Here is a 12,094-nt window from a genome sequence, read left to right on the forward strand (position 1 = left end):
CAGGACACACCAAAAACACCAGCTTCATTTGCAACAGTCAAGACAAGACTGTCAGTCAGATGCCATTGAACCTTAGGCAGATATATATTCATTTTGATCAATTTTATGCATGCTTGGTGAATGAAACTATCAAACAAACGTTTCACCATTATATAGTGATTCAAAACCTTTGAATAGTAGTGTACACTATAAACTGTAAGACATACAGAACAGAGCATACAGAAGAGGTAGTGTTTTATAGTGACCCAAGGACACTTACCGTGCTGCACATCTGCTGTTGAAGAGGATGTTTTTCTTCATCAAACTGTGCTGCAATCTTCAGCTCTCTATATGTGTCATTCTCTATCCCTCTCCCTGTTCTGAGGCACTCTGCTTTGACTCAGTGGCTTAGTAAACCCTCCCTCACTTCTTTTCGTCGTCCGCGGGCTCTGTTCTGCCATCCAAAATAAATATTTAACAGTCATCAACAACCAAAGGTCACATCCCACTCACTCTGCCTCTCTCCTCCCCCTATTTTTATGATTTTCCCACCCTTATAACTTAGTTTCTGGAGTTTCACTGGAACATGATTTAATACTGCTGCATGGCTAACTCATTGGATTTGTTGCCCACTGCAGATACAAGTGATACAAGGAAGTAAAACACCAAAGATCTGCATTAGACCCTTTTTTGTGCATTTAATAATTTAACCTGCTCCAACCTAAACTCAACAAAATGTTAAACATTTGGATTCATTTGATTTATAATATTTTCTAAATGTATTTATTTAAATACCTTAGAATCAGGAAAAATCTGTTAATTGTGGGAAAAATGAATCTGTTGAAAAAGTAAGAACACGGTCTACATAAGCAAGATCCATTTCGGTTTAACAGTTAGATTGCATGATAAATATATAAATGTGGTTTTGTGCATTTAAAGCTGACAAATATGCATCATGATTTATTAGATTATGCTAAAGCTGTATAATCCAAATGAGCGAAAATTTGATTTGCAAATTAAATTGGCATAATTTAAATGATGTAGTTCACTGTTGTCTGAAGGTCAATTTAGTTTTAAGTTCACTTGTAATACAGCAGCTAAAAGAAAAACATGATACTGTAATTTAGGTTGGAGGAGAGAATTAACAAATATCGTACTAATTTAAGAGAATTTTGAACTAGTTGTTTGAAATAAATATACAAACCACTGCTACAGAAATGCATCAAATTTAGACTTCTAACTCAAAAACCCTGTGTGACAACTAGACAACTTGTAGTATTTTGACTGGTTTAATTATTATGTATTACCATTTCAAAAAGTAGCATCAAAATAAGCATAATTCTGAGATATTTAATTTGTTAATAAAACATCTATCAATGATAGTTTCTTAAACATTTCCTGTTGCTGGGTGTTTGTTTTCCTATTCAATACTGACACCTGGCGGAAAAGTGCAGTAGTGCAAGACCTAAAAAAATAAATCAGTCAAAGAAACTGTTTACATAAAATGCATTTAATACAAAATTAAAACCATTATTTATGTACATAAATACATATTTACATGACATACAACATATTATTTACAGAAAACCTCAGCATATGTATAAATATAGGCTACATATATAAAATATATAATCAATATGATTCAGAATAGAATTATATCATCACTTTGTGAATTAATTTATCGAAAGCGACTTTTAAAAGAGAGTACAAACAAAAACACAGCATCTTTACAGTGCAGTGACAGATTTGTACATTACAGCAGCATTTTATGAAATTAAAATACATTCAATATACATTCAACAAACAGTATGGCCATTAGCTGAACTAGGATGGAAACTAGTGGTCATACGGATGGAAGGACCCCAAGGGCTGACGACACAGAGGGCAGGTCCCAAACATCATGTGAACCCTCATGGCACACGGAGTACACACACATTTATGACCGCAGCTCAGACGACAGTTTGCCACATCGCTGTAACACACGACACACTCCTCACAGTCTGGAGCTTCATGATCTAAAGCAAGCAAAGAGAAAAGTTTAGGTGGTGAATTATGTGTATTAGACCATAATATAGCTGCCTTGTGCTAGCCTGATTCTTACCCGTGTTGTCACGATGATGGTTTCTCAGGTTTCTCTGTCCCAGCATGCTCACGTCTTTCTTTCTTTCCAGCGTTTCTTTCTTTTCAGTGTGTTTGATGTGCGTGCGAGCAGGACAGGACCTACTGGTGAGGATCCAGCGCTTCATTTTGGAACCTATTCCACAAATACACAGATCACACAAACTGTTAGGCAAAGACAACTAAAAAAATAACTAAGCTTATATTTATGATGACGCTTGTGTGTAGATAAGGTCAGGGGTGTGTGTGTGTGTGTGTGTGTGTGTGTGTGTGTGTGTGTGGGTGTGGGTGTGGGTGTGTGTGTGTGTGTGTGTGTGTTTGTGTGTGGGGGGGGGGGGTGTGGGTGTGGGTGTTAAAGGGATAGTTCATCCAAAAATGAAAATTCTGTCATCATTTACTTGCCCACCAGTTGTTTCAAACCTGTATGAGTTTCTTTTTTTCTGGGTGTTTTTCCCCCAGACATTGGAAGTCAATGGCTAGCGTCATCTGTTTGGTTGCCCACATTCTTTAAAATATCTTCTTTTGGGTTCAACATTAGAAAGAAACTCTTGAAGGTGCGTAAATAATGACAGAATGTTCATTTCGGGCTGAACTATCCAGACAGATCAGCAGCCTCACCAAGCATCGTGACTGCAGTGGTCTGCCCGTACACGTCAATCATCGCCCAGACGGGCCACGCGGGGTTCAGGGTTGTTGGTACCGTGTGTGTTCCGCCTTTAGAGCTTCGTATCCTTAGACTGCCGTTCTTCTTCAGCCAGAAGTGAACCTCTGAGCCAGCGCGACAGATGTGCTCGGGAACCACTACTGCCGCGTACAGAGGAGAGTCGGTCAGGTCTGGGATGGCCAGAGGGGCTAGAGGTGTCTGCTCGGGTGAAACATTAGCAAATCCGAGCCGCAGCGCTCCGTGCCAGTGTCCGTCCGAGCGCTCGACCCGCAGGCGCACCTTCTCCCCTCTCTCCACCGGGCGCCCGCTAAACGTCAGCCCGTGGCAGAATGAAGACGCGTCCCTGGTCACCCGGCGGTCACCGTCACTCAGCGATATCAGACGACCCTTCACGTCTGAGTGGAAAGAAATCGCTTTCAGGCTCCTCGGCGTGTGACACACGCACTTCTGTTTCTCTGGAGGAGAAATAAAGAGAGAAATCTGGCATTAGAGATTCATTTCAGCGGCGTGGCGCTTTCTCTTCTTTGATTCATCTGTCACTTTCTCAACTTTGGTGGTTAACACGGGACTTTCCAGCGCGTCTGATTGCCGACTTTCATTTTTATATTAATTATATAAATTGAGCTGATTCTTTGTAACGGACTGTTCGAACGAACCGATTCGTGGAACTTTACTGCTGTCCGACTCTCTAGCTTTAAAGCCACTAGAGGCCGCCGCCGCCCACTGTCAAAATCATTATATTCGGAAAGTGTCCTTGTGCATCGCGTCCAGATCACATCGCACATATAATCGGAAATATTACAAACACATATTAACCCCGGACACTCCAAAATTGCACGGTAAATAATAGTTAGATGTTATTAACACATAATATAGAATAGAATTATTCATTTACGATTAAGTGGAATGCATTACTGTAAATTCTGGTTTGTTAACACTGGTTAAAAGAAAAATAAAACTTTTAATAAAATACATTTTAATTCACAACTTGCTAATTTAAATTTTTAAATACCAATATAATTATCTTTTAACATGACATTTTTCTTTTTTCAATAAGATATAGGCTATTGTTGAAAAGTTGCCATTTGCAACTTTCATCATCTTACCTTTTTTCTTCTCTGTCATTCTGTTTTCTTAGTTCTTGATATCTTCTTCAGTAGCTCGGTTTATTTGTATCTAAGTGGATTGCTTTTTATAATGCAGGTGTTTTGGTTTATAGCGAAAGATTTCTCCTCATAGGATGATGACAGAGGAGGGACTATTGGGGGCGGATCCTGGAAAGTTACCTTCAGGCTGACTCCGTTCGTCGTCAAGAAAATTGACAGCAGTTGGAATTTTCTATTCAGTCATATCATAGTCATAAAAAAAACACAATCAGCCATATGTTTTTGTGCGTACAAACTGGAAAGCAAAAGAAAGCAGATGGGTGTTTCACTGAGCACTTTTGATCTTGTGGAACCACAATTTCCCTTTAAATTATTATTATATTGTGCACCAGTGTGCTTTCACTGTTCCTTGTTTGTTTTTGTCTGATCCTTGTCTTTGATTTTTGTAATTTAAGAAACTGTTGTGATCTCTTGACAGCAGAAACACTGTCATTTCTTGAAATTCAAGAAAAATGGGTTAACATTTGGCAAGCAATGAGTAAAACTCAATAAATTCAGTGTAAATTTTCACTTTTGCTATGCAGCAATTTCAATGAGCCATCAAGCTGTTTTATAAAAGTTGTGATGTTGCAGTGTGAAGTTTATATGTTTTTTTGTTTTGCTGATTGCTGGGTTTACAGCTGCTTGGCTAAGCAGTCAATGTATTATTTCACTTTCAGTTTGAGTGTTTGTGTCAAGGTTTTTATATTTATGATAGAGTATAATATGCTGATTCAGTCAATCATTCACTCATCTTATGATAAATGCAACCTTTTATAATTACAACAACATTTGTTTTGTAATTATTTCATAGGGTAAATCTGGAAATTGTTTAAATATCTAAATGTATTTTCTGTTCAAGCTTACATTGCAATGCACACAAGCATTGCAAATTCAAAATCTGTGCAGTCAATACCCCAAATAGTGAAGAAAAAAAGCCTCTGATATAAATCATAACTAAAAGGAAATTATTTCATTCCCGTCCTATGTCCACCATGGATGTATGTTGCATTATGATGTATTCACAGTAAGTTAGTTATGAAATTGTTTGTTATGTATAAGGAGCCAGACTTTATCAGGTAACACATAAAAACTAGTCAAAAAATAAACTAAAACATGATGTTGAGAATAAAGGCTCATAAAATTGTTTAGTAGTGTATTAATTAATAGTGATTATGCCTTTCTACTTTAATGTTTTATTTAAGTTCCTCCTCAGATGAATGCGTTTTTTTTGTGTGTGTGTGTGTGTTGGTGAATAAACTTTACCAGAAATCATGTGGAATCAAATTCCTCAGGCAGGCATGTTAACCAGCCACGCATAAATTAATTAGAAGTTGTCACACAATTCAAATGTACATTCCAACTACACCCTTTTCTGTCAGGTGCAGAAAACCAAGTATACAATCGTGCACAACAAATACACAAACAATTTAGGTGTACCAAAGTTGGTAGGAAAGAGCTTAACTGCAAAAACCCAAACCTGAACTCCTGTTGAACACATTTGGGATCCCAAGATCCCATCTGCCAAAATCAGACCTCGCTGATACTGTTGTGTTTAAATGCATGCCTCAGATCTCTGCACCCTGTACCGAAGAGTAAAAGCTGTTATAGCAGCAAAGAGAAGATTAGCTCCCTATTGACAGCGATATTTTTTTTTATTAAAAGTTCAATGCACATACAAGGATCAGCCACAACATTAAACCACTTGCATAATATGTTGTATATCCTCCTCATGCTGCCATAACAGCCCTGATTTGTCGAGGCACGGACTCCTCAAAACCTCTGAATGCATCCTTGCGTGGACTGGATTTTTTGGGTGCCTCAGAGGCTCAAGCGGGTTGAGATCTGAGGAATTTGGAGACCAAGGCAACACTTTGAACTCTTAGTCATGTTCCACAAACCATTCCTGTTTTTCAGCTATCTAAGCTACAGTATCTTCTGTGTGCGCAGACAGGTTAGCCTAAACTCCCTGCCTTGGGCACCCATGTCCCTGATACTGGTTCACCAGCTGTCCTTCCCAGCACCAGTTTTGGTAGACAGGTTATACTAATGTGTATGTTGATGATACTGGTTAAAAGACTTAGGTTTTTGTTGATGGTTTTATTTATTGTTGATATCATTTTTGTTGCAAATTTTTCCTGCTTCCAACACATAAAATTCAAGAACTGACTGTTCACTCGCTGCCTAATATATCCCACCCCTTAACAGGTGCCACTGTAATGATAAAACCAATGATATTCACTTCAGCTGTCAGTGGTTTTAATGTTGTGGCTGATCATTGTGCCAAATAAGTCAGTTTGGCAAAATCTGACACATTTTACATGTTGTTATGTATTGTTAATATGTATTGTCCCTCATTAAATAGGCTAAATAAAATGTTATATATATATATTTTAAATAAATAAAGCATTTCTGATTTAGCTCATTATGAACTGGTTTAGAGCTTTCTACAAGGTCAAGCAACTACAGGTCAAAGATACGCTTGTCAGTAAAACTACTGTGCAGTGTGAGTCAATAGAATGGATGCCCTTTAATACTTCTTTATCATTATGCAATCATGTATTAGTTTCACTTTGTGAATGATGTTGTGAAAAGTAGCCTACCTATTAAAATTTATTGATGTTGTCCATAAAATATACAGGATTTATTTTCTGCAAAGCTTATCTACATAGATAAGCTTCATGAGTAAAAATATTTACTAAGCTATTCACAGAAGCTCAGTGCATGAATGTGAGAAAAGATGTATGTATTTTGAGTGTGCATTCTGCTGTTGGATGGGGTATTGTTTTCATTTAAAACCTGATTGTCATAATAGGTATATGCCTTACGTGAAATATCAACATATTAATAAGACTAACTATATTCTAAATTAGACTAGAGCTGTTGCTGACATGAGATCAGTTATAAATGCTCTGGTTTAATATATGTTGCCAGGGGAGGGGGCGGGGAGAGAGAGAGAGAGAGAGAGAGAGAGAGAGAGAGAGAGAGAGAGAGAGAGAGAGAGAGAGAGAGAGAGCTCATCTTTCCTTTATTGCCATTCTTCAGGCATTTCGCATAAGTCATGTGACATTTTATCCAATTTCTTTGTTTACTTTATCACGTGAGCCGCTTGGAAGAGTGGAAACGGCCTTATGTAAGTCCTTAGTTTACAAGTCAGTAATTTTCCTACAGTACATTAGGACTGGGGTGAGAGTCCTGTTAAGAGAAACCAGAACTGCCGCAGTTCGGTAAAATTGGCAAGATATTCACAGATTCGACTCTTCCGGATCAATAACTCACGACTAAAACGTTTTTAGTACACGAATTATACCTCTTTTCACTCGTTGTGATGTAGTAAAAGAGCTACAAGCGAGTTTGCCTGAAAACAAGATTTCCTCCGCTCTGTACAAAATACGATGATCTCAATGCGCTGGCGTCTGAGAGACAAAACAAGATTTCCTCCGCTCTGTACAAAATACGATGATCTCCGAAGGGACCGTCTGCAAAGTGCGAAACGCGAAAAAGGTTACTAATAAAATTTATTGAACATAATAGTTAATAACTTTACTGTAACACGCTGTACTTCAACCAAATTCAGTTCACACATCACTGCTCTCCTGCTGGTTATACTACAACACTCATTTTGAAATTAATTGCTTTGGCACATTTTTTAGGATTTTCTTATTATGAAAAATAATTAATAACTTCACCGTTATTAGACATACTAGTTAATAACCTTACTGTAATACACTGTACATTCACCAAATTCAGTTCACACATCACTGCTCTCCTGCTGGTTATACTACAACACTCATTTTGAAAGTAATTGCTTGTACACATTTTTTTAGAATTTTCTATTATGAAAAATAGTTAATAACTTCACCGTTATTGAACATAATAGTTATACTACAACTTTCATTTTGAAAGTAATTGCTTTTGCACATTTTTAATGATTTTATATTATGAAAAATAGTTAACAACTTCACCGTATTTGGACATAATAGTTAATAACTTCACTGTTATTGGACATAATAACTATTTGGACATACTAGTTAATAACTGTTATACACTGTACATTCATCAAATTCAGTTCACACATCACTGCTCTCCTGCTGGTTATATTACAACACTAGTTTTTCAGTTCACACATCACTGCTCTCCTGCTGGTTATATTACAACACTAGTTTTGAAAATAATTGCTTTTACAGATGTTGTATGAATTCTAATTAAGGAAAAATAGTTAATAACTTTACTGTAACACACTGTACTTCCACCAAATTCAGTTCACACATCACTGCTCTCCTGCTGATTATACTACAACTTTGATTTTGAAGGTAATTGCTTTGGCACATTTTTTATGATTTGTTATTATAAACAATAGTTAATAACTTTACTGTAACACACTGTACTTTCACCAAATTCAGGTTACACATAACTGCTCTCCTGCTGATTATACTACAGCACTCGTTTTGAAAATAATTGCTTTTACACGTTTTATGAATTTTAAATAATAAAAAACAGTTAATAGCTTTACTGTAACACACTCTACTTTCACCAAATTCAGTTCACACATCACTGCTCTCCTGATGGTTATACTACAACTTTCATTTTGAAAGTAATTGCTTTGGCACATTTTTTATGATTTTTTATTATGAAAAATAGTTAAGAACTTTACTGTAACACACTGTAATTACTTAAAATAGTTTTAACAGATTAAATCATGACTGCATTTCTACCATACTTCACCAGCCAATCAGAGAAGCAAATTTCGTCTCTACGTGCAATGATGCAGGTAGAGTTTAATTGAAAGTTGCTCCTTATTTGCTACTACTACAGTTACAGTTACGTCTATTTTAAATACACAGCTGCATCTCAATAAATTAGAATGTCGTGGAAAAGTTCATTTATTTCAGTAATTCAACTCAAATTGTAAAACTTGTGTATTAAATAAATTCAATGCACACAGACTGTAGTAGTTTAAGTCTTTGGTTCTTTTAATTGTGATGATTTTGGCTCACACTTAACAATAACCCACCAATTCTCTATCTCAACAAATTAAAATATGGTGACATGCCAATCAGCTAATCAACTCAAAACACCTGCAAAGGTTTCCCGAGCCTTCAAAATGGTCTCTCAGTTTGGTTCACTAGGCTACACAATCATGGGGAAGACTGCTGATCTGACAGTTGTCCAGAAGACAAATCATTGACAACCTTCACAAGGAGGGTAAGCCACAAACATTCATTGCCAATGAAGCTGGCTGTTCACAGAGAGCTGTATGCTGGGCATGTTAACAGAAAGTTGAGTGGAAGGAAAAAGTGTGGAAGAAAAAGATGCACAACCAAAGCGAGAGAACCCGCAGCCTTATGAGGATTGTCAAGCAAAATCGATTCAAGAATTTGAGTGAACTTCACAAGGAATGCATTGAGGCTGGGGTCAAGGCATCAAGAGCCACCACACACAGACGTGTCAAGGAATTTGGCTACAGTTGTCGTATTCCTCTCGTTAAGCCACTTCTGAACCACAGACAACGTCAGAGGCGTCTTAAGGAGAAGAAGAACTGAAGAACTGAACCCAATGGTCCAAAGTTCTCTTTTCAGATGAGAGCAAGTTTTGTATTTCGTTTGGAAACCAAGTTAACCAAGTGCTTGAAGTCCAGTGTTTAGTTTCCACAGTCTGTGATGATTTGGGGTGCAATATCATCTGCTGGTGTTGGTCCATTGTGTTTTTTGACAAACCAAAGTCACTGCACCCGTTTACCAAGAAATTTTGGAGCACTTCATGCTTCCTTCTGCTGACCAGCTTTTTAAAGATGCTGATTTCATTTTCCAGCAGGATTTTGCACCTGCCCACACTGCCAAAAGCACCAAAGTTGGTTAAATGAGCATGGTGTTGGTGTGCTTGGCTGGCCAGCAAACTCACCAGACCTGAACCCCAGAGAGAATCTGTGGGGTATTGTCAAGAGGAAATGAGAAACAAGAGATCAAAACAATGCAGATGAGCTGAAGGCCACTGTCAAAGAAACCTGGGCTTCCATACCACCTCAGCAGTGCCACAAACTGATCACCCCCATGCCATGCTGAATTGAGGCAGTAATTAAAGCAAAATGAACCCCTACCGAGTATTGAGTATGTGTACAGTAAATGAACATACTTTCCAGAAGGCCAACAATTCACTAAAAATGTTTTTTTTTATTATTATTGGTCTTATGAAGTATTCTAATTGTTGACAGATAGTGAATTGGTGGGTTTTTGTTAAATGTGAGCCAAAATCATCACAATTAAAAGAACCAAAGACTTAAACTACTTCAGTCTCTGTGCATTGAATTTATTTAATACATGAGTTTCACAATTTGAGTTAAATTACTGAAATGAACTTTTCCACAACATTCTAATTTATTGAAATGCACCTGAACATAAAAATAAAGTTTTGTCCTCATATATTTACATAAAAAAGAGAGTTTGCTCAGAATTGACATTACATTAATAAAAAGATTAAGATAGACCTATTTCATCATGTAACAGCATTCCAATTATAATGTTTTTTTTGTTTGTTTGTTTGTTTGTTTGTTGTTTTTTTTTTTTTTGGAAAAGTTTGTCAGTGACTGTATGTTTCTCTCCAAACAATAATACATATTTTCTCAAAATGTATTTGAGTGCATACAATTACAATAAACAAATAAAAAAAATACATAAAATAATAAATGAATGAATGAAGGAATAAATGAATGAATAAAATTATTTTAATGAAAAAAAAACCTTGGTTGTGTGTATATCATCTTGACAGACAAAAACATGAATACAAATATTTGGTAAAAATGAAAACAGTGTCTTAAAAAGCAACCATGGACTCAAAAAATAAATTTCAAATTTAATTTTGCCTCTAATTATTCCCAAGAATGTTTACAATGCACACACAAGAAATGTGTCTTGGTGACAGGTGCTTCCAGTGTTGAAAAAGTAGAGACATAGGCAATGAAAAATGGAATATCACACACAAAAGTACAAAATGTAAGCAATAAATTAAATTTAATACAATAAAATATGTACTTCAAACATAACAGTATAACACACACACACACACACATATATAGAGAGAGAGAGAGAGCTGTACAGTTCTGTGCAAATGGATGTCTAGAGTGTGCAGTTATGGTAGTTCTTATACAGTTCCATGTAAATAAATACAAGAAGGTCATACAACACAATTATTTTATGATGCTGGCACAACTTAATTTAATCATGATAAATCGGTTTACTTAATCCGTTTGAGCTTACACTACATGTATTTTTGTTGTTTTACATTTTATTATAGAAGCAAATACAACGATTTACACTTCCAATCATTATCTGCTCAGGACTGCAAAGGAAGAGAAATTTAGAAATTTAGAAAACAGAGAAGAAAAATTATTTTTGTCTAAAAGCTACAGTCACAATGTGCTAAATATACAAAGATGCATGTTTCAAAAGTATTTTAATCCAACACACAGGCAATCCAAACTAGGTGATTAGTGGCACCACAGCTAAATTAAATGGCAGGGAAAGGTGCAGACACAAAACAAATCCAAACTTAATGACACTGTGAGAGTATCTATGTTAGGTGGGTAACAACATAATTTGTGTTAAGAATTCTTATTTTCATTATGTGCTATTACTGTACATCCTACAGTTAACTGAAAAGTAAATTGCATTAGGTATCTAAGTTGAGATACATGTTTGTATTGTGTGGAACCAAAGTCCATAAATAATGTAATTTTATTACATAATGAAGTTATGTAGTTACAAAGTTATTACCTATTTTTCCATAATGAACAATCATAAAAAATTATGCAAAAGCAATTATATATACAATATATGAAAGTTGTAGTATAACCAGGAGGAGAGCAGTGATGTGTGAACTGAATTTGTGTGAAAAAATCTGTGACATTTACGGTAAAATACCGGCAGCTGTGGTTGCCAGAATTTCACTGTTAAAATATGGTAGCAACATTTTAGGCTTTACAGACTTAACTTAAATTTACAGTAAAAAAACGTATTTCATTAACTGATGTAATGTTAATAAACCAGCATATTGAAGTACTAATATCTGTTTTTAACCACTGTAATACTGATAACCACCAAAAGCATGGTACACACATGAAACACACATGATACTGAAATAATGCAATAAACATTAATTTAACAACATTAGATGTCAGATAAAACCCCAATGT

At 36.0% G+C, this 12,094-nt stretch overlaps 1 protein-coding gene across 1 annotated transcript; it reads right to left on the reverse strand.

Moving 5' to 3' along the window:
• Positions 1-1,524: 1,524 nt before the first annotated feature.
• LOC122145945 (E3 ubiquitin-protein ligase NEURL3-like) lies at positions 1,525-3,978 on the reverse strand. The gene is made up of 4 exons (XM_042762654.1): positions 3,868-3,978; positions 2,716-3,216; positions 2,081-2,233; positions 1,525-1,994 (listed from the first exon to the last, which is right to left on the reverse strand). The coding sequence occupies exons 1-4, from the start codon at positions 3,884-3,886 to the stop codon at positions 1,816-1,818; spliced, it is 852 nt and encodes a 283-aa protein (XP_042618588.1). The 5' UTR covers positions 3,887-3,978; the 3' UTR covers positions 1,525-1,815.
• Between the last annotated feature and the right edge of the window lie 8,116 nt (positions 3,979-12,094).

The sequence above is a fragment of the Cyprinus carpio genome, chromosome A8 (assembly GCF_018340385.1).
Source record: "Cyprinus carpio isolate SPL01 chromosome A8, ASM1834038v1, whole genome shotgun sequence".
Lineage (NCBI taxonomy): Eukaryota > Metazoa > Chordata > Actinopteri > Cypriniformes > Cyprinidae > Cyprinus > Cyprinus carpio.

Coding starts and splice junctions, on each gene's coding strand:
- LOC122145945 (XM_042762654.1), bottom strand. Junction 2,234..2,715: donor CACTGCAGTCACGATGCTTG/GTGAGGCTGCTG, acceptor TTTGTGGAATAG/GTTCCAAAATGAAGCGCTGG. Junction 1,995..2,080: donor CCATCATCGTGACAACACGG/GTAAGAATCAGG, acceptor TGCTTGCTTTAG/ATCATGAAGCTCCAGACTGT.